The sequence below is a fragment of the Gymnoscopelus braueri genome (genome assembly GCF_963280865.1).
Source record: "Gymnoscopelus braueri genome assembly, chromosome: 14".
Lineage (NCBI taxonomy): Eukaryota > Metazoa > Chordata > Actinopteri > Myctophiformes > Myctophidae > Gymnoscopelus > Gymnoscopelus braueri.
In genome coordinates, this window is record NC_137619.1 from 13848107 (window position 1) to 13871461 (window position 23355).

Below are 23355 nucleotides of genomic sequence, written 5' to 3' on the forward strand. Positions count from 1 at the left end.
GTGACTGATGAAACAGAGAGCAGCGTGTGTGTGTGTGTGTGTGTGTGTGTGTGTGTGTGTGTGTGTGTGTGTGTGTGTGTGTGTGTGTGTGTGTGTGTGTGTGTGTGTGTGTGTCACAGTGGGGCGTGTTCATGTTCTCTCTGGCTGGCCTTAGAGCAGCGGCTGAGCCCTGGGATTCTGGGGGCTTTCCTCTCTACGCTGCTGCACACGTTTTTTTCTCTCACTCTTTTTCCCCCTACTTCCTGGAAGTGACTGGAGGGAGGAGGGGTGAGAGAATAGTACACACACACACACACACACACACACACACACACACACACACACACACACACACACACACACACACACACACACACACACACACACACACACACACACACACACACACACACACACACACACACACACAGAGAGAGAGAGAGAGAGAGAGACATACAGACAGACAGACAGACAGACAGACAGGGAAAGAGAGACAAGACAGAGGGAAGGAAGAGTAATAAGAGATTGAAAGAGATACAGTATAGCTACACGGAAAGAGACAGACACACAGACAGACACACAGACAGACGGAGGGAAAGAGCGACAGAGAGAGAGGGAAGGAAAGAGTAATAAGGGATTGAAAGAGAGACAGTATAGAGAGAGAGAGAGAGAGAGAGAGAGAGAGAGAGAGAGAGAGAGAGAGAGAGAGAGAGAGAGAGAGAGAGCTTAGTGGTTTTTAGGGTCAGACTGCAGTAATGTGAAAGTGAAAGTACATCATGTTGGCAGAACAGCAGGAAGACAAAGTGAACTGAAGGGATTTTAACACCGGACCAGATACAGGATGGACACGATACTGCTGTGAACGCACTCAACAACTTCCTGTGTGCCTGACTGTGTGAGTCTGTGTGTTGTGTTGTGTTGTGTTGGGTTGTGTTGTGTTGGGTTGTGTTGGGTTGTGTGTGTTAGCAGCAGGTTGTGACAGGCTGGCAGTGTGTTGATAGACAGGGGCATTAATGTGAAGTTCTTTGTACATCTGTGTGTGTGTGTGTGTGTGTGTGTGTGTGTGTGTGTGTGTGTGTGTGTGTGTGTGTGTGTGTGTGTGTGTGTGTGTGTGTGTGTGTGTGTGTGTGTGTGAGTGAGTGAGTGAGTGAGTGAGTGAGTGAGTGAGTGAGTGAGTGAGTGAGTGAGTGAGTGAGTGAGTGAGTGAGTGAGTGAGTGAGTGAGTGAGTGTGTGTTGTGATATTAATGTGTGTTTTTGTGTGTGTTTTCCAGAATGAGTGAGTCTCAGTACAACATGAACATGTATGAGAATGAGGTGAGTTGGCTTTACGTTATTATTCTACACAGTCATATGTATTCATGCTGTCGGGCAGAAACCTCTTATCTCCATTTTATTTTACTTTTTACACAGAAGTATCAAAAGTAGCAGATCCACAAGCTCGTTTTGAGCTTGTAGATCTGCTATTTTTGCTACTTTTGAATTTTAATCCTTTACAATCAACAGTTTTGGACATATGAGGTTTCCACCCGACAGAGACGATATGCTTTATTCATGTCTGTGTGTTAAGCAAGGCACTAACAGTGCCAGGGTTGCGGGTTGTATTCCTGAATTCTTGGTAGCGTATGTAAGTGAAGGTCGGGAGTTTAGCAGCTGTCAGCTAAGTGAAGACATCTAAAGGTGGCATCAGTGATATTTTGTTTAAATAAGTGTCAAATAGACCTCAATTCTGATAGTAATCATTGCTATGGAGTGTTTGTTCTGTAACAGGGGGTCTCCCTGTCTCTCCAGCTCTTTAGTAAACACAAAATAAATGTTCAGGTTGGGATACCAATTTAGTCCAATCAGGAGAGAGAACTCATACAGAACACAGGTTTAAAAAGTTCAATTGGATGTGATGACACACAAAAAAAGTGAAGTGAAACGCTATACATTTTAAGCTGATACATTATGTTTTTGAGGGTCTGTCCAGTATCTTCTGTTCACAAAAGAGCTGGGTAGATTTGAGAGCCCTGTTATTGAATAAACACTGATAGCAATGATTACTATTAGAATATAGAGGTTTAACCTTTTAACATTTGTTTTTAAACAAAACACATCACACCACCTTTAAAGACTTTAGAATCAACACACCTGTACAGTAAAGATCCTCTGTGTTTATTGACCTGAGAGGATGTAAATGTAAACAAATGGACAATTGTATACTTAGTAGTAGTTACACATGGGTAAATTATAATTAATTAATTAATTAATTAATTAATTAATTAATACATTTTACTGTACGGTTTCAACACAGCATTTCATGTCATGTTAGGGTTGCAATGCTAAGCTATGCTATGCTATGCTATGTTGTTATTAGCTTGTTTTTGACATGTCATATGTTTATGTCATGTCATGCAGTGTTATGTCAGCCATCCATAGCCAATATAGATTTCTATATACAGTATCTGTTATAATATAAAAGATATGAATTGCATGAAAAAGTCTATATCAAGATATGAACAATGCTCTCATTTTCATTGTATCTTTCAACAGAATAAATGGAGAATAATTCCATAATCGCCTTTCTGTTGCTTTAACCTACAATATATTGGTATACAGTATGAGTAGTATACCCTATTACCTATATACTACTATATGATTTCAGTAAACATACACACACTCATACCTGTAGAAAATATAGAGTGTATACATTTTTTAATGTGGTCATTAGAGATATTTAGAGGAGAGGCAACCTCATGGAGACAGAGTGACTCAACCTTTGGCTCATAACTATCATAATTGTTATGATATTGTCTATGTCCAAAACTGTTACTTTTCAGGATTCAAATACAAATAAATATAGCAAAAGTAGCAGATCTATGAGCTGAAAACGTGTCGCTTTGCCTTTGTGCCGCGCTTCGAGCTTGTAGATCTGATACTTTTGATACTTTTGTGTGACGCTGTAGTATGAACAAGTAGGGCGTTAATTTGCGAGTTAGAATAGCCAAAGTTAGAATATGGAGATAAGAGGTTTCTGCCCGACAGCAACGATATGATCTTGTTCTGTTATGTTCTGTTATGTTATGTTGTGTCATTGTAAATGCGTGTGTCTTTGTTCACAGCTGATGAATTTGATGACCTGTGATTACATTCCGCCGGTGGACATAAAGACAGAGCCCTACATCCCTGAGACAGGTACCAGTTTACTCACCGTCACATTTACAACCACACCCATATGACGCTTTAGCCCAGAGGTCTTCAACAGGGATCCGGGACCCCTAGGGGGTCCTCAGAGTTACTGAGTTTTTTTTACATCAATAACATGAACCCTAGTATCCCTATTCTTTGGGGAACAATCACAGAAAATAGACAATCTATAAGCTCACATCGCGCCTCACAGCCTTATAGATTTTCTGTGAATAGGTTTGGTGCAAATGGTCGAGTTGACTAATTATTTAAGGTTTAAGTGGTTAAACAAATCCAACATGTTAATAGAAAATATAATGTTCGATTTTGTATGCAGTACAGGGGTCCCTGCTTCATCTCTCTCTCTCAGCTAAGGGGTCCTCGGCCTGAAAAACGTTGAAGACCCTTGCTTTAGCCGATATAAGTTAACGGTCTGGCCGTTCTCCAAAACAGTTTAAAAAATAGCCGATCTCACAAGCCCGCAACCTGCCGGGTTGCGATGATGCGTTGCTAGCTTGTACATCGGCTGTTTTCTTTTATTTTTTGTTAAAAAATCTACGTTTTCCAAATTGGTTCAAATCTATTTTGTCGTTTTGGACAAAATATCGGTCAAGACATCGGTAATCAGTGGTCAGAATCGGCACTTACAAGGAGTTACATTAGGTAGGTTTGTTCTCTGTGTTAACACAATATCACAAACTAAGAGATACAAGTCAAATGTACAGAAATACAGTGGTAGTAAATAATAAGAAATCCGATGGCAATACGAACGGTAATATATTATTGTTGCAGGTGTGGTGAAATATTTATACAATGCAGACGGCGTCTATCAGCAGAATATTACACGGACAGCGCTGGAAAAAACCTTGCAAACCTGTGTCAAATGTTTATACAGTCATGAGTCATGACTCTGAGGAAGATGTAGTTGACATGGAAACGTCAGTCACCCTTGCTAGCAGCACCTTTAAAATAAAAAAGGCTTAAATGTCTGAGCTGCTCCAGTGTCCTCTCCTTCTTCACATTTATAAACACCTGTAGGAAACGTAATAATATATACAACTAGTAATATACAACTAGTTCTTAACCCATTAAATCCGGGAAAGCATCTGTGTCATTTAATTGTAACCACTTTAATCATTATTTTATACTTCTGCTCCTGCTAGCTTTTGAAAAATAGCAGATATACAAGCTCATAGTAGCGGTTGTAGATGTGCAAAAATATATATATATAATCGTGAAAATGTATGCAAATCTTTGAATATATATATTTTTAAAGCAAACATTTTTAACTCAAATCTTTGCTTCTGGGGGTCCCTGGAACAAAATATTTTGAGATGGGGGGGTTGGTGGCCAAATAATTTGGGGGGTTCCTGACATGAAAAAGTTTGAGCACCACTGATATAACAACATACGTTTTCCAGAAAACTTTAAGGATTTAGAAGACATTTGTAGAATCGGCCTCAGGTCTTAAGCTGAGCACTTGCCTGGGCATCTAGATGTGGGTTTGTAGCTGTCTAAGAGAGGGTCTGTGTGTGTCTGTCTGGAGCTAATCTTGCAAACCGCTGGACCGATCAGCGCCAAACTTTCCATACACTCTTACCATGTGGATCTCGAGATCCACATAATATCCTAGATGTCCAATATTAGTGCATTTTGTAATCCATCTGCAATTGTAGTCAATGATAAAAATGTCCTGACTCTGTATGTTGACTCTAAAGTAAATATTTGTACTGAACTTTGGATTGTGGTCATCTAAATAACCAGATTATATGTTCCTGTTTCAGCTCATGGACCTTATATTCAAATCATTGAGGAGCCCAAACAGGTAAGACTAACTAATTGTAATAGTCAAATCATTAGAATAGTTGTTTGTATTGCCTCTACACAGTAACAAATCTGAACAGAGAGACAGTAACCCTTATTTGTTCAGTTGTGTAGTTTTTTTCACCTCAGCTCACCTCGTATCCCCCTTGCGGTACCGCCGCAGCGGTCCACACTTAAGGAAAACAGCGCTATAGGCAAATAAATAGCTAAACAAAGCAGAGCAAACAAGAGTTAAGACAAACAGAAGATTAGGAAGATTAACAAAAACAAAGTTCTGTTTTAATAAGTGGACTTGGGTGTTTTTTTTATCAAGTCACCGGATACAAGCAGATGCTCCTATGCTGTTGACAGTCAAACGGTTGGATTTACATACAGCCACTGGGCGTTTAGGGCGTACAATGTGTGCATTGTGTCACACTTATCAGATGACCTTTTAAGCAGAGCAGGAAGCAGGGCAGAAATTCCACAGCTGTCAACAGGTGCATGCAGTGCAGGTTTCCCCTCGCTCTCCAAGAGGAAGAGGTTGCACTCTGAAGTGTGTCCCGTCTTGGTTTGGTTGCTACTGTATGCAGTGGTGCAGGAAGTTAAAGCGACACTATGTAATTTTTTTTTTAACCCATTAAGACCGGGAAAAGCATCTGTAATTTCTTTTAACCACTTTAACCATTTGTTTATACTTTGCTATTCAAAAATAGCAGATATACAAGCTCATAGCGCGGCACCGAGTGCCACGCTATGAGCTTGTAGATTACATTTTAACTCAAATCTTTGCTTCTGGGGATTCTACAAATGTCTTCTAAATCCTTACAGTTTGTTTGAAAAAAAACCCGTATGTTTCTACGGTATATCAGTGGTTCAATTTGAGTTAAAAATGTTCGCTTTAAAAAATATTTATATATTCAAAGATTTGCACACATTTTCACGATTTTTCGAAAATAAGTCAGATCTACAAGCTTGTGAGCTTACTTTGAAAACACGCCTACTTTGTTATTTTCCATCACTGGTTGTTAGCACATGACTGATGGAAAGTCCTAGGTTTAGGAAGTGACATTTCCAGTAAGTGTGTTTTATATCCTGATGATGATTGCTAATAAAGATGCTCCACAGTAAGGATATTGGATTAGGTTGGAGGTTTGAAAATGAGCCATATTTTGAGGATCTGGACAAAAAGTTTCCAAATATAGAAACTGGCAAAAAAGATATACAGTATTATGAGAAGATGGACCTAAAATGTATTATGATTATACTTTCCAGTACATTTCACATATTTATTGACATGTACTTATCATCAGTATATTCACAGTTGCCAAGTCCGCTTTATTGTATAAACTTTGGGCTTGTTTTTTGGTAAAGTTGCTTGTAAATATTGGAGAGAGAGAGTTGCTGTTATTGGGCTTGTTTTCATAGACCTGGTTGCTTGTTTCTCTTGTGAAATCTGGCCACACTGCTTATATTTTGCAATGGGATGCAGTGCAACCACAGATAGGCAAGGCAAGGCCATTTTATTTGTATACAGTAGCACAGTTCAACATCAGCAACAACAACAACAACAACAACAACTACATTTAGGTAAAGGTTAAGGTGCTTAAGTGTTGAGCCAAGTCACTGGTTACATTCAAGTGTCCAATGATCTCATGAAATATGTTCTCTCTCTGTGTGTGTGTGTGTGTGTGTGTGTGTGTGTGTGTGTGTGTGTGTGTGTGTGTGTGTGTGTGTGTGTGTGTGTGTGTGTGTGTGTGTGTGTGTGTGTGTGTGTGTGTGTGTGTGTGTGCGTGCCTGCCTGCGTGCGTGCGTGCGTGCGTGCGTGCGTGCGTGCGTGTGTGTGCGCGTGTGTGTGTTCAGAGAGGGTTCAGGTTTCGGTACGAGTGTGAGGGCCCCTCCCATGGCGGGCTCCCTGGGGCCTCCAGTGAGAAGAACAGGAGGACCTATCCCACAGTGAAGGTCAGTCAACATGAACGACTGTCTCTCGGTTATTTTAGACACAGGATGCTTCCTTTTATCACGTCGTGACTCTGCAGGAAGCTGGCCGTCTTTAAGATGTTGCGTTGTGGCACGTTTTTAAACATTCTGTCACTCTGTACTATGTTGGTCATGTCTCTTTCTCTCTCTCTCTCTCTCTCTCTCTCTCTCAGGTGAATAACTATGTTGGTCATGCGCGGGTGGAGGTGCAGCTGGTGACTCACTCAGACCCTCCTCGTGTGCACGCTCACAGCCTGGTTGGACGGCAGTGCACGGACAACGGCACGTGCACGCTGGACGTGGGCCCTAACGACCTCACTGCATCGTTAGTATTCATCCACACGTTGTGCACGCACACACGGTTAAAGCACTTTGTTACCTTGATTTGATAGGTGTTTTTTAAGATATTTAGCTTGTTTGTGCCTGAACACATCATTTAAACAGTAATAAAAAAATAGTATTATATCTGTCAAGATGATACACACACGCACACGCACACATATACACACTCAGACTTAAGCCACTGCATAATGTTATGTTAAACCCAGGCTTGGCAGTCATTTCTTTCTGACTCTGAATCTGTATAAAATAGTGAAACTAGCCATACTTTTGGTGTCTTTGTTAGGTTTACCGACAGGCCGGTTGCGTAATTCACTATGTTGTGTTGACAAAGAAACGTTATCCTTGTGTCAGCAGGCATGAGGGAGAATAGATTTTTAATCTTCATTTCATTTTCATTCAGTATTTATTACGTGAAACAAAAATGTATATTGAGCTGTTAGGGGTAAAGTGTCTTGCTCAGGGACACGTAGACAAGACACGTAGACCGGGTGAGCAGAGGGTCAAACCGGCAACCTTTCGATTCCCAGACAGCCTCTCTCTGTCTCTCCGCTACAGCCATTCCATCATATCTATATAGTTATGTATCCATGACCAATATAAAGCAACAGAGTATAAAGAATAATCAATAACTCGTGAAGTATCCATACCATATTTTGGGCATGCCATAGGCGGAAATATAAATTTACAAGCTCACAACGCGTTGCACTGCGACGTGTTGTGAGCTTGTAGATTTGTAGACTACTTGTAGTTTGCTATTTTCACTATTATAATTACATACTGGATGGTTGCAGCCCTAATCTTCAGTTCTGTTCTCTGTTCTCTCATACAGCTTCAGCAACCTGGGAATCCTCCATGTGACCAAGAAAGGAGTGGTGGAGGTGTTGAGTAAAAGGCTGAAAGAGGAGAGGAGGAGACAAAAAGGACAGCACTACCATTTCACAGGTACAATGAGAATCTTTATTAATACTCTTCATTTATTATCAAGGAAATGTCTCACACTGATGACATGCAGTAAGCATTTTTTTTTCTTTTTTGTCGTGCAGAAATATCTCCATATTTTAACTTTTGTTTGTGTTTTTTCGTAAATTAACGCCCTACTTGTTCATACTACAGCGTCACACAAAAGTCCAAAAGTAGCAAATTTATAAGCTCGAAGCGTGGCGCAAAGCGATGCATTTTGAGCTTGTTGATCTGCTATTTTTGCTATTTTTGAATTTGAATCCTGAAAGGTAACAGTTTTGGTTTCCCCCCGACAGAGACGATATGCATTAGGTACCTGATCTAGTACCCCGATCTACATCGTAAAATTCCCAGGTCCATTTGGTTCCATTTGTACACTCTCTGAGATACAGACCCGTAACGGTCCATCTGGTTCCTGACTAACGATAATTTAGCTGACATAGGGTCTTTGAGGGGGTTACAGGGGGGTCTCTAGACTCCACGTTGAGAATCAGTGCTGTTTGTCATCTCATCATGAATTCACTAGAAAACCAAGTCGCTGGTTACATTTAAGTCCAATGATCTCATGAAACATGTACTGTGTGTGTGTGTGTGTGTGTGTGTGTTTGTGTGTGTGTGTGTGTGTGCGTGCGTGTGCGTGTGTGCGTCTGTGTGCGTGTGTGCGATCCTGAACAGAAGCAGAGGAGAGTGCTCTCCTGAGAGAAGCTAAGGAGCTTGGAAAGATCATGGACCTGAACATAGTGAGGTTAAAGTTCACGGCGTACCTGCAAGACAGCAACGGCGGTTACACCAGAGCTCTCAAACCTGTGGTGTCGAACCCCATCTACGATAGCAGTGAGTTCTACTCTATTACTAGTACTTAACCAACCCCATCTACGACAGCAGTGAGTTCTACACTATTACTAGTACTTAACCAACCCCATCTACGAGAGTTCTACTCTAACACTAGTACATAACCAACTAACTTTATTTTATATTATTTTATTTATATCATATCTTATGATCAACCCATATGTGATTATAACAATTTGATCAATTCATTTCAACAATGTAATTAATCTTAATCCACCATTTCATTCAAATAAAAGCTCTGGGGAGCGCTCACTCTCAGTGATTCTCCAAAATCTAATCCCAATTCAATGCTAATCCCAAATAAATTCATTTTTTTCCTCTTTCCTCCAGAGTCTCCCAATGCGTCCAATCTGAAGATCTCTCGCATGGATAAGACGTGTGGCTCTGTGCTGGGAGGAGACGAGATATTTCTGCTCTGTGACAAAGTCCAGAAAGGTGAGCACATCAACTGGAAACAATGGTTCAACACGGGAAATTTAACCACTTGATCCCTTGCACCCCTATTCTGGTGGGAACATTCGCCAAAAATAGCTGATCTACAACCTAGATCGGCTATTTTTGGAGAAGAGATTTGGTGTAGATTGAAAAAGAACACACCAAGTACAGTTGCAAATCTGGGTCTGTTTAGAGTATAGAGGGTCTAAGTTGTTAAATTGTTTTAGCCATTTAAACTCTCTATACTTGAGGACCTGAGTTGCCTCTGTAGTTGGTATGCTTTTTTCCCCCCTCTACACCAAACATTTGAACAAAAAATAGACGATCTACAAGATCACAACACGTGAGAGAGTGATGTTGTTCCTGTAATTTATTTAAGCTTATTTTTTGCTGTTTATTTAATCTGAAACTGTTTAAATCGTCATGGTTGCATTTTGAACGTATTTGTTGTAGGGGCAGCATTGCATTAGCGGTATTGGAATACATTTGGTTTATTATTAATCCCCCTTATATCTGTTATGTGTAAATGATAATCAGTTACTGCAACTGATTTGAAAATGACTTACATTTAAGTGATCTCACACTATATGGATGGTCTGGGTGATGTATTGTCTGTACTGTATGCCATGTTCCAGATGATATAGAGATCCGTTTTTATGAGGAAGAGGAGGAAGGGGGATGGGAGGCCTTTGGAGACTTTTCACCCACCGACGTTCACAAACAGGTGTGTAGGTGTGTGTGTGTGTGTGTGTGTGTGTGTGTGTGTGTGTGTGTGTGTGTGTGTGTGTGTGTGTGTGTGTGTGTGTGTGTGTGTGTGTGTGTGTGTGTGTGTGTGTGTGTGTGTGTGTGTGTGTGTGTGTGTGTGTGTGTGTGTGCGTGCGTGTGATCCTGACACATATGATATAGAGGGTTTATTAAATTAATGTTTAAGGCACCAAAGTGCAATACAAGCACTCCCAAATCCTTGTTAACATCAACAAACGACGTCCTGTCCTTCTTCCTTCATCAGTATGCCATCGTGTTCAAGACGCCTCCTTATCACAGTACAGAGATTGAACGGCCGGTCACCGTCTTCCTGCAGCTGAAGAGGAAGAAGGCAGGGGACAGCAGCGACCCCAAACAGTTCACCTACGTACCGCAGGTTCAAGGTATACTTCACAAACAGTTCACCTACTGTACGTACCACAGGTTCAAGGTATACTTCACAAACAGTTCACCTACTGTACGTACCACAGGTTCAAGGTATACTTCACAAACAGTTCACCTACAGGGGAGACACTTGATGACGTCATGAAATGTTGCTAAGCTTTCCTCTGAAACGGAGGCGTGTTGTACCTCAACCAATCTCACGTCATGTATCGCAAGGCAGAGAGAGAGAGAGAGAGGTAGTGCTGAGGCATGTCTATGTTACTGCATTAGCTATTTCTCACCTCAAATGTTTTCAGATACACATTTGAATGCACTGTTTAAGTTTAAAACGAGTAATGCACCGTCCAGTCGCCAACTTGAGTTGGATATCTACATCTATTGTTAGGTCCTCTGACCACGATATGCTCTAAAAGTGTGAAAAACTTCCATTTCTTCATTTCATTAGGTCTTTAAAAACAGAACCAATTCTGAATCCTTGCAGAATGAGGGCAGAGTTTGGGCACACAATAATACAGAGCTTCTGTTTGTGGCTGTTTTGAAAGCTGTGAAACCACAATGAGTGTATATTTCCCCTCAGACGTGTGAACTACAGTAGGCTGCAGTGCCTGCACCCACTCACTGGATGTTTGTTACCAACACAGTCAAGAAAAAGACAAACATTACTGGGGGAAATTTCACAATTTAAATACATGTTTCTGTCTTTATTCCCACTCCCTCTACTCTCACTTTTCACCCTCTCCAAACCGCTACGTCTGTCTGTTGTCATCCTCCTCTCTTCTCTCTCTTTCATCCCATCCCTTTCTCCATCAGATAAAGAGGAGGTGCAGAGGAAGAAGCAGAAGCCCCTCCCCCACTACGACCCATGGAGAGGATCAGGAGGAGGAGGGAGAGGGACCTTTGGAGGAGGAGGGGGACAAGGAGGAGTAGGCGGAGGAGGAGGTAAGAAGTGATGAAGGAGGAATGGTCACATTCAGTAGTTCCACACACATTTTGGTTGCTGTTGGGTAGAAATCTCGATCTCCATATTTTAACTTTTTGTGTTTTTCTAAATAAATAAATTAACGCCCTACTTGATCATACTACAGGGACACACAAAAGCATCAAAAGTAACAGATCCACAAGCTAGACACGTGGCCCGAAGCGACATGCTTTGAGCTTGTAGATCTTCTGCTATATATTTTTTTGAATCCTCAAAAGTAACAGTTTTGGACATAATATGGTTTCCACCCGACAGAGACGATATAAAAAGCAGACTGAACAGGGTTGCAACAGTTAATCGAACAAATCGTTAAAAAAATAAAAATAATCGACAACCACTTTTAATAAACACAATATTTACTTTGGGTCTTACATTTTTTTAATAGAGAAAATAGCCGATCTACAAGCTCAGAGCACATCGCACACAAGCCAAGCTTTTAGATCAGCCATTTTCGCTATTCGCGTGTGACAATGTTGTACGACAAAGTTCAAAATAGGGCTTAAGTGGTTGGTCAGACAATTGTAAAAAAAAACCAAAAAAAAACGAATAGAAATATTTTGCATTATGCTTCTCTTTTATTCAATTAATCTAAAAAGTAATCAATAGAATAATCGCTGAGAAAATAATATGTATAGTTGCATCCCTATAGTCACAGCAGCGTGTGGTTGTCTTCCCCAGCAGGTTTCCAGTTCAACCAGCAGATGAACGGAGGAGGAGGCTTCTACTCGGGCGGGTTCACTGGCTACACAGGAGGGGGAGGGGCCCAGATGTCAGGCTCCGGCCCACAGCAACAGACCACGACAGAGTTTAGCCAACAGCAGAGTTCACAGACCAGCTCACCTTTACAACAACAGCTGCTGCAAATAGGTAAGACTAGTACTATCGACCAATGATTCTCAACCTTTTTAGTTTCAAGGAGCCCCAGTTTAATATGCATTCGATCAGGACCCCCCCCCCCCATTTGATACACTCTGCAAATTGGGGATCGGCATCGAACCCAAAACTCACAAATAAACACTGAGGATTTTGCAGTCTAGAATGGGGTCCCAGAAATAAATAAAAATGGTATCAAAGGGGTATCCGTGGACTAACCAGTGGTGGAAAAAGTAATCAAATCCCTTACTTAAGTAAAAGTACCAATACTGCAATATTAAAATACTCTGTTACAAGTAAAAGTCCAGAATTCAAAATTTACTTGAGTAAAAGTACAAAAGTATTGGCATCAAAATGTACTTAAAGTATCAAAAGTAAAAGTACTAAATATTTGAAAATAGCAGATCTACAAGCTCACAACGCGTCGCATAGCGACGCGTTGTGAGCTTGTAGATCGGCTATTTTCAAATAGCCTATGTATAAAATAGGGCTGAAGTGGTTAATGTATGTTTTATAATGTAATCATTTATATCTGCAAAGTAACTAGTAACTAAAGTTTTCAAATAATTGTAGTGGAGTAAAAGTACAATATTTGCCTCTGAGATGTAGTGGAGTAGAAGTAAAAGTACTGAACATTGGAAATACTCCAGTAAAGTAAAAATACCTAAAAGTTTTACTTAAGTACAGTACTTGAGTAAATGTACTTAGTTACTTTACACCACTGGGACTAACTAATCTCAAAATGAGGGTCCTTGAAACAAAAAAGGTTGGGAAACTAGATACATGGGCTACGATACGATTCAGGGATGATATATTTGAATATTATTCAATATATTTGAAGTTCGGTGCAATTTGATTTGATAATCGTTTCAATAACTCCAAACCCTCTCTCTGTGTGTCCGTGTGTCCAGCGGCCACTCTCCACAGCAGAGCCACGCAGACAGCCAGACAGACAGCGGGGGCGCTGCTGCACTACTGTAGCACAGGGGACGTCAGGGTCCTTCTGGCAATCCAGAGGCACCTATGTGGGGTCCAGGATGACAACGGAGACACGTGAGTCTGCGCTCATGTCACTGCAATGGTTGTAGGATGTAAAGCTATCAGTGGTGGAAAGTAACTAAGTACATTTACTTAAGTACTGTACTTAAGTACAATTTTGAGGTATTTGTACTTTACTTGAGTATTTCCAATTTCCATTACTTTTACTTCTACTCCACTACATCTCAGAGGCAAATATTGTACTTTTACTCCACTACATTTACTTGAAAACTTTAGTTACTAGTTACTTTTCAGATGTAAATTATGATTTAATGAAACATACATTAACCACTTTAAACCTATTTAAATTACTTTAAACCTAGGCTATTTGAAAATAGCAGATCTACAAGCTCATAACGCGTCGCATCGCGACGCGTTGTGAGCTTGTAGATCGGCTATTTTCAAATATTTAGTACTTTTACTTTTGGTACTTTAAGTACATTTTGATGCCAATACTTTTGTACTTTTACTCAAGTAAATGTTTAATTCTGGACTTTTACTTGTAACAGAGTATTTTTATATTGCAGTATTGGTACTTTTACTTAAGTAAAGAATTTGAGTACTTTTTCCACCACTGAATGGTTGTAGGATGTAAAGCTATTCATGTGCTATTCAAAAGAGCACACAACTTTTAATCCCTATCTCAGTGGATCAGATTTGGATTTTGGGCGGTAAAGATATACTTTGATTAATCAAACTTATGTTGCTTAGTGATTTAATGTTTGCTGAGATCATTATGATTCTTCCCACAGTCCTTTGCACTTGGCCATCATCCACCAGCAGAATGGAGTCATTCTGCAGCTCATACACACTCTGCTGAGCAGCCAACAACACAGAGTCCTCAACACCTGCAACCACCTCCGACAGGTAACTACCTCCTTGCTAACTCACCTGTTTAACTCCTTCAATCCGGGAACGCATCTGTGTCATTTAAAAAATCTTAAAATATATTTTAAAGCAAACATTTGTAACTCAAATCTTTGCTTCTGGGGGTTCTACAAATGTCTAAATCCTAACAGTTTTTTGAAAAAACTTATGTTGCTATAATCAGTGGTTCTCAAACTTTTTCATGTCAAGGGCCCCCAAAATGATATGTATTTGGCCACGGATCCCATCTCAAAATATGTTGTTTCATGGACCCCCCAGAAGCAAAGATTTGAGTTAAAAATGTTATAAAAAAATATATAGTCAAAGATTTGCAAACATTTTCATGTTTTTTTTTAAATAGCAGATCTATAAGCTCATAGTGCTTGTATATCTGCTATTTTTGAATAGCCAAAGTATAAAATAATGGTTAAAGTGGTTACACAGATGCGTTCCCGGTTTTAATGGGTTAATAACCTTAACACCTGCAACCACCTCCGACAGTTTACTAACAGGAGATAAAAGGTTTCTGCATGATATGAAGGTCCGGGGTGCAGTTGCCTGGAATGCCTTGTATGGAATGATGAAAGTGATGACCTCTCCTCTCCTCTCCTCTCCTCTCCTCTCCTCTCCTCTCCTCTCCTCTCCTCTCCTCTCCTCTCCTCTCCTCTCCTCTCCTCTCAGACTCCCCTCCATCTAGCGGTGATCACCAGACAGGTGAAGGTGGTGGAGGTGTTATTGCGGGCGGGGGCAGACCCCACCCTGTTGGACCAGGACGGACGCAGTCCCCTCCACCTGGCCGCCATGGGCGGAGACGAAGCCGTGCTCCGCCCCCTCCTGGCACACCTGGGAGAACGCCACGCCCACGTGGTCAACACTGCAGACTACCATGGTGAGTAGAATAGAATAGGATACTTTATTGGCGACATTTTAAAACACATGCCGGTATGTCACCATTAAAGGCTCCAAAATTGATAAAATCACATACAACCAAAGCTTGTTGCCATTGTGGTCCATTTTAAAACATAAAACAACTAATAGAATATACAACCAACTGTGCAAAAAACACAATAATAAGTACTAACGTGAGGGGGCTGTGTTTCATTTATAAAATAGAATATATACTGTAATGAAAAAGGTAATTTTAAAAACACGGCCCCCTCACACATTAGAAGGACAATATCAGTCCCCAGAACCAAGGACAGGTGTTTTCAATTAATATAACATGGTTAAAAATTGAGTTTGAAGTTACCATGGGTTTATATAGGCAGGGGGCGTGTCTGTTAAAATGAATATCAAACATCTAAATATTTAATCAAGCAACTTAAAAACTGTCTGGGGTGCTCACAAAAGCCTGTAGTAGACGTTAAAATGACTCCAAACACGTTTGGAAGTGAAATATCCCTTTAAATTAACAATGTAGACTGTGGTCCCTGAGATAGAACATCATATCGTCTCTGTCGGGTGGAAACCTCATTTGTTCAAAACTGTTACTTTTCAGGATTCAAATTCAAAAACAGCAAAAGTAGCAGATCTACAAGCTCAAAATGCGTCGCTTCGCGCCCCTTTTTGAGCTTGCTGTTCTGCTACTTTTGATACTTTTGTGCGACGCTGTAGTATGATCAAGTAGGGCGTTAATTTACGAAAAAAACACAAAAGGTTAAAATATGAAGATAGAGGTTTCTGCCCGACAGCAACGATATCAAACTGGGGGTCCTTTTAATTTTTGATAATGATTGACCTCTGTCCTCTCTCTCTCAGGTCTGTATCCTCTGCACCTGGCGGTGAGGAGGGGCGGGGAGCGCGTGCTGCGTCTGCTGGTGGAGGGCGGGGCCAAGATCAACGCACCTGAGCAGAAGGGCGGAAGCTCCGCCCTGCACCTGGCGGTCAGGGACAACCTGTTCAAGGTGGCCTGCTTCCTCATCACCGAGGTAAGGACGGACAGACGTGCACGCACACACACACACGTGCACGCACGCACATGCGCAGTGGTGGAAAAAGTACTCAAATTCTTTACTTAAGTAAAAGTACCAATACTGCAATATAAAAATACTCTGTTACAAGTAAAAGTCCAGAATAAAAAAATTACTTGAGTAAAAGTACAAAAGTATTGGCATCAAAATGTACTTGAAGTACCAAAAGTAAAAGTACTAAATATTTGAAAATAGCAGATCTACAAGCCCACAACGCGTCGCGATGCGACGCGTTGTGAGCTTGTAGATCGGCTATTTTCAAATAGCCTATGTATAAAATAGGGCTAAAGTGGTTAATGTATGTTTCATTATATCATAGTTTATATCTGAAAAGTAACTAGTAACTAAAGTTTTCAAGTAAATGTAGTGGAGTAAAAGTACAATATTTGCCTCTGAGATGTAGTGAAGTAGAAGTAAAAGTATTGGAAATTGGAAATACTCAAGTAAAGTACAAATACCTCAACATTTTACTTAAGTACAGTACTTAAGTAAATGTACTTAGTTACTTTCCACCACTGCACACACCTACACATGTTTGCCTTCCTACACTATTACTACTACATCAACCTTTTAGGGTGGCAATCTAATGAATACCACCTTTTTACAATCTTTCTTGACATTTTTAACCTGAATCCTAAAAGCGGAAAATAGCGAGCTTGTGAGCTTGTAGATCGGACATTTTCAGTGCACGACACCGCTACACAACTAAGCATAAATCAGGCATAACTCGAAACCCAAATCCGAACCCCAAACTGAATCTTTTCCTATTTGTGAGCCTGCTGTAACCATAAAACAACCTTTTCTCTTGTGAGAACACACACACACACACACACACACACACACACACACACACACACACACACACACACACACACACACACACACACACACACACACATTGTAGGATGCCACCACAATGTGAAATGTCAATCATTTTAAGACCACCAATCATTTCATAAAACAATGCTTTGTTATTTTATTGTGTAGTTGTTGTAAGTCACGATCTTCCTCCATTGACAGTGTATTTGTGGTGAAGCCAGTTGTTGTCATAGTGATAGAGATATTATGGGCTGTATGTTGTGGCCACAAAGCAAAGCATTCATTATTTCCTTGATGTCAATGAAACAACGTGACTCATATAATATTAGAGATTTAGCACACACACACACACACAGTTAGCATATATGGCCATAAAGTACACACCCTGTGACGCAGGACACAAGTCACTCGTGGGTTTTGTGACATGCAAAAGGTTGCAAAGACATTTGGTTACGGCCCACAAGAACTGTTGCTGAGATCCAATGAAGAGCTCTCTAGATCGGTGGTTCTCAAACGTTTCTTTTTGTGTCATAAGGACCCCCAAATGAATATGTATTTGGTGCCTCCAAAACAACACCCAACAAACAGTCTGTGTTCCCGGGTGGTTCTATCTCGTTGCTGCGGCAGTAGTGCCCTCTACTGGTTGGTCTGTAATAACCATGACTCCCTCTCCTCTGTCCTGACCTGTGCAGCTGAAGGCTGATGTGAATGTGTGCACGTTTGCTGGGAACACACCTCTACACCTGGCCGCCAGTATGGGCTCTCCTACTCTCTGCTCCATGCTCATAGCTGCAGGTCAGTGTCTCTCTCTCTCTCACACACACACACACACACACACACACACACACACACACACACACACACACACACACACACACACACACACACACACACACACACACACACACACACACACACACACACACACACCCGCACGCATATATGCACACATCCCCAATCATGAAATATAGCAAAATAAAATATCATGACTGAAAACGTAATGATGATGTTGTTAAGGTATCAAGGACGCTTTATCAAAAACAATGAACAACCAACAAACAAACAACCAACCAAACAAAACAACAAGCCTGAGAGAATAGGTGTCTTTTCAAAGCAGCCTTGTGTGTAGTGTGTAGTGAAATGAGCAGATCTACAAGCTTGTGAACTTGTAGATCAGCTATTGTTACTATATTTTAAATGTTTTCCGAAATAATTATGTGAAAAAAAAGGAACGGTTTTGGACATACAAGGTTTCCGTGTGTCTGTCACCAGGAGCCGACAAGAACGTGGAGAACGACGAGCCGCTGTTCTTCAGCTCCTCCTCCTCCTCTGCCTCATCAGACGAAGAGCAGGAAGAAGAGGAGGAAGGCCGGCCAATCAGAGAGCAGGTCAAAGGTCAAGAGGTCACCTCGCATCCGGTCAACCCTCGCAAGAGGCCGGCGTCGGGCCACACCCCTCTGGACCTGGCCTGTTGTCAGAAGGTACAGAGGACAAAAAACATGGAGATTATATCCTCTATTGCTCGACCACAATCATTGGTTTGATTTGGTAATCCTAGTTGGCGGCCCACCCATCTGACCACTTAACACGGCAGCCGTTAAGTGGTCAGATGGGTGGGCGTGTTGCATTTTCAGAGCATGTTTACTGTTAACGTTCAATCGATGGATGTGTTAGAGCTTTAAGCTTTAAGTTCCCATTTATTGGTGTCACAATGTAAACTAATTTCTCGAGGTTTTAAGAAAAAAATACCATGACTGTTATGTGTTTTGTTTATATTATCATTAAAATCGTAGTGTTTTGACAATTACTTGGGGGCCCACTTGTAATACCCACACAGCCTAGCCCTAGTTTATTTGATGCACTACATTTTACAGTTTTTTACCATTTACCATAGGCTTCCTGACATTTAGACTGATCTTTGTAAGCCACTCTGGATAAGAGTGTCTGCTAAATACCTGCAAAGTTGTAGTTGATAACGTCAGTAAAGTTAGTGTAAAAGTTGTGCTGAGAGCCATATCCAGTTGTATTTGACATTGTTGTGTAAAACAGCAGGATTGATTGTTCTCTGGTCCTGCAGGTGCGTAACCTGCTGGGCTCCAGTCCCAGGACCAGTCGACAGAACAGTAAGAAGAGCAAAAGCAGCCACAGTGAAAGTACGACAGGTAGGTGACCTGCCTTTCTTTCTTCTCTCTCTTAAACACAATAACTCTGGTGTCCAGATATGGACCAAAATTTCAAAATGTTCCAACAAAAAATCTTATATATAAAATTTAAAAAAAGCAGATATAGCTGACCTACAAGTTCACAAACTCTACAAGCTAGATCGGCTATTTTCACTACTAGAGGTTCGGGCCTTGATCTACGCGGCCCTCACATCTAGAGTTCGGGCCGCTATGTGACCCTCACACCGATGTGGCACCGCCGATCCGACCGATATGCCCATATACTGTATGGGCATATCAGAGGCACCCAGGGGGCACATGCGCAAATCGGCGTTGTTCATCATCACGTTTTTTTTTTTTTTTATCAAAAATGACACATCTAATAATACAGGCCTACCTCAATGGAGAAGAAGCACTCAGTTTTCCCAAATTAAAGTTTTCTTCCTACAATGACATGCCCAAAGAAGTGACGCCTAGGTTGAATATGGTGTTTCTCAACCTTTTTTGGGCCAGTGCCCCGCATCCAATATCCAGGGCCCTTACCACCCCCCACACCCAATTCAAATGGAAGCTTTATTTTTATTGTGTATTGTGTTGCTTATATAATTTAGAATACATCTCACCGATTTCCAAATATCAAATTTGACATTAAACTGGACTGGACGTTTAAAAAAATGCAGAAATAGCAGATGTACAAGCATACAATGCGTCACTTTGTGACGCGTTGTAAGCTTGTAGATCAGTTATTTCAGCTATTTTTACGTGTGTAAAATGATTAAATATGTCAATAATTTCTTTGTATATTTAAGTTAGTTTCATATCTGCCCTGTGCTATTTTTGATTACAGAGCCTAAAAGGCATTAAGACATTTATTTTGTATTCATATGTTCAATGGCCAAACACACAATTAAATCGTTAATCGCAATTATTTGAGTGACAATGAATCGTCAACTTAAATTTGCAATCGTTACAGCCCTAGCTGTGAGAAGGGCCTGACATCCTGACAGGGCTTGTATATGCCCACTTGGGGGGGGCTGTACACCCTAACCCGTCCCTAACCCATGTCCTGTCCCTCCAGAGTCAGACAGTGGTCTGGACAGTGAGACAGTGTCCAGGCTGGTGGAGCTGCTCAGTGTGGACGAGGTGCCATGGAGACAGCTGGCAGAGAAACTGGGCATGCTCACACTGGCACACCTGTACCAGGACAGCGCCTCGCCGTGCCAACACCTGCTACACAACTACCAGGTAGGGGGGTTTCTGTGTGTGTGTGTGTGTGTGTGTGTGTGTGTGGGGGGGGGGGGGGGGTGCAATTATTGAATTTTGTTTTAGGGATTATTAAAAGTAGCATAAATCTACAAGCTAGAAACGAGCTTGTAGATCTATTTTTTTGCTATCTAATTTGAAAAAGTGTCTTTCAAAATGGATTATTTTATAAAAATGTATCATTTATTATAATCGATTAAATCATTTTAGTTTGATTAACTGTGTGTGTGTGTGTGTGTGTGTGTGCGTGTGCGCATGCTGACCCCCAGGGGTCCTTGGGGGGGTTCCAGGGGGTCCCCAGCAAAATGTGTTAATACAGCATCCCAATCATTTTAACCCCTTTATCTAAATGTAATACGTTGGGCTGTTCAAAAAAGTGTTTGAGAAATGTTGATTTTTTTTAACATAAATCTTCTCTTCTTGGGGGTCCCTAGCACAAAACATTTACAGATGGGTGTCCACGGCCAAATACATATCAATTTGGGGGTCCTTGTCTTAAAAAAGTGTGAGAACCACTGCTGTAGTGTATATGAGCTTATTGGTCATTGTTTATTGTGTGTGTGTAGGTGGGTGGGGGTCCCGTGGAGGGCCTGGTGGAGGCTCTTCAGTCTCTGGGGCTGACGGAAGGGGTCCGACTGCTGCGACAGGTGGAGTTACAACACGACAAACACACCCTGGGTAGGTTACACGCACGCACGCATGCACGTATTTGAATTTGAATCCTGAAAAGTAACATTTTTGGACTTTCCACCTGATTGGTTTCCACCTGACAGAGACGGTGTCTATGTACCTATCAACCACAATGACTGGTTTCTTTACTGTCTCCTCTTTGACCAATCAGAAACCACGGTAGACAGCGGCTTCAGCAGTCAGCCAATGGACGAGGACGAGGAGGCGGGGCCAGCCGTGGCCAATCAGTGAGCCCCGGGAAGAGGCTGTAATAACAACAACCAAGGATTATATAAAAGAAGGATATGTAACTTGGTCAGACAATTCCAGCCGGCAGATTCGTCAGTGTTCGACAGGCACTGGGCGGCAAACTGGAAAACCGGAAGTTCCACAGAATGCATTGAAGTCAATGAGAGCCGCCTGGATAAACACCATCATTTAATGATTGTCACCTGCATTAAATAATCGGTTCAGGAATTTAAAATAAGATGATAAGAAGATGTATGTATCTAAAGAGCAGAGAATAAGACTGGGCCGTCTTGCCTGGAAACATGATAAATCTGCCTGAGCAAATGCAGCCTAGTCAGAAACTCAATATCAACATCACTGCATTTACCATCAACTATTCACCTGAACAGTTTATGATGTTGTACATGATATTATTGTAATCATTGACCATCAAAACATAGGTGTAGACATCACATATTCTGTATTATCATGTTTGGTTCAGGAGTTATGATCCCAAATACATTATTTGGTTATGGCGGAAAGTAAAATGGCCACCAGGGGGCGTTTTTGCAATGGCTCCATATCTGAAAATGTTCAGGGCCCCAAACTGTACCAAGTTTCATGCTTTTATGAAAAAGTGAACGATTTTTGTACCAATCCACCGGACTGAAAACAAAAATAATGTGGTATGCCTTTTGTTTTCCTGAACCTATTATCTGACAATGGTAACAGTCATTAAAAAGAAAAATGTGTTTATTCATAAGCTGGTCCAGCCGGCATCGAACGTCCGACGCCAGTTTTCCTCCCAGTGCGTCTATATAGCGCATGCTATGGCATAGAACGTCTTGTCTTATCCTTGGTTATATAATCCTTGAACAATAATCAGGATCAAAAGTTTCCAAAATCACCTTTTAAAAAGGCCTTCATCTCAGTGCTCTGTGGAACAGAAAGCAGTACGAACCAGTACGAACCAGTCTCTGCGTACGAACCAGACTCTGTTCAGACATTTTAAAACTTTATTTATCAGCCCCTGAGGGATCCTCCATAGGATCTGAAATGGATTTGAACACACTGATATTAAATGGATTTTTCTGTCTCCGTTATTTTACAAACTGATTATATGAACCACTTTAACCGTGGGATCCCTATTTTAGGCTTGTCATTATAGGCCAAAATTGTCAAAACATTTCAAATCATCTCGAAATGTTTTCAATTTATTCTTTAATTTTAAGCAATTTCTTTCTTTTTTTTTTCCAAGTACAAAATAGGGCTTAAGGGGTTAAAAGTTAATGGTTACAAGCGACTGGAAAATCGATGACTTGCTTCGTGTGGCTTCCAAAATGTTTTACATTTACAAAACTATGGATTTTAGCTCCTCAACATGTACCGGCTGTGGTTATTTGGATATGTTTTACTAATACTGTGTATTTGTTGAGTTTCTCATCTTAACCAAATACAGTTTTACAGCCTTGAAAAATATGCATAATGAAGTACATTTTGGAATTTATTCAACATTTATTTACGATATTCAGATGGTTTATTATATTGTTGTCCTTTTGAATGTCTATGTTTCATTTTGAATTCCTTCTTTGTTGAATAAAGAAACAAATGTCTTTAACGTCCAAACATCCTCCTTTGACAATTACTTTATGTCTTCTATGCCTTCAAAAAGGTGACCACGCTGGCGGTCCCCCCCAGGATTTTTTTAACAGAGTAGATGTAATTTCCAGTATTCTGGTGGATTTTGGGAGTTTGACACTTTTATCAGGCTTTACTTACTGTACATAGGATCCATTAAAAAGTTAAAAGTAGCAATAAAAG

General features: G+C 40.9%; 1 protein-coding gene across 5 annotated transcripts in view; it reads left to right on the forward strand.

The window, feature by feature from the left end:
* Positions 1-23153, forward strand: part of nfkb2 (nuclear factor of kappa light polypeptide gene enhancer in B-cells 2 (p49/p100)) — a 43008-nt gene extending 19855 nt beyond the window's left edge. The window contains exons 1-23 of one of the 5 annotated variants that reach the window (XM_080450202.1): positions 429-874; positions 1252-1294; positions 3082-3154; positions 4930-4970; positions 6812-6910; positions 7102-7253; positions 8100-8212; positions 8906-9064; positions 9413-9517; positions 10153-10241; positions 10527-10665; positions 11477-11605; positions 12324-12512; positions 13430-13571; positions 14309-14423; positions 15105-15312; positions 16182-16351; positions 17905-18007; positions 18485-18693; positions 19290-19374; positions 20453-20619; positions 21204-21315; positions 21479-23153. In XM_080450202.1, coding sequence (XP_080306328.1) covers positions 1253-1294; positions 3082-3154; positions 4930-4970; positions 6812-6910; positions 7102-7253; positions 8100-8212; positions 8906-9064; positions 9413-9517; positions 10153-10241; positions 10527-10665; positions 11477-11605; positions 12324-12512; positions 13430-13571; positions 14309-14423; positions 15105-15312; positions 16182-16351; positions 17905-18007; positions 18485-18693; positions 19290-19374; positions 20453-20619; positions 21204-21315; positions 21479-21558 — 2721 coding nt within the window. In that variant the 5' untranslated portion in view covers positions 429-874; position 1252 and the 3' untranslated portion in view covers positions 21559-23153. Of the gene's footprint in view, positions 1-428; positions 875-1251; positions 1295-3081; positions 3155-4929; positions 4971-6811; positions 6911-7101; positions 7254-8099; positions 8213-8905; positions 9065-9412; positions 9518-10152; positions 10242-10526; positions 10666-11476; positions 11606-12323; positions 12513-13429; positions 13572-14308; positions 14424-15104; positions 15313-16181; positions 16352-17904; positions 18008-18484; positions 18694-19289; positions 19375-20452; positions 20620-21203; positions 21316-21478 lie in introns of those variants that run through there. The other 4 variants (XM_080450203.1, XM_080450199.1, XM_080450200.1 and 1 more) reach the window with 4 other exon arrangements.
* The last annotated feature ends 202 nt before the right edge of the window (positions 23154-23355 follow it).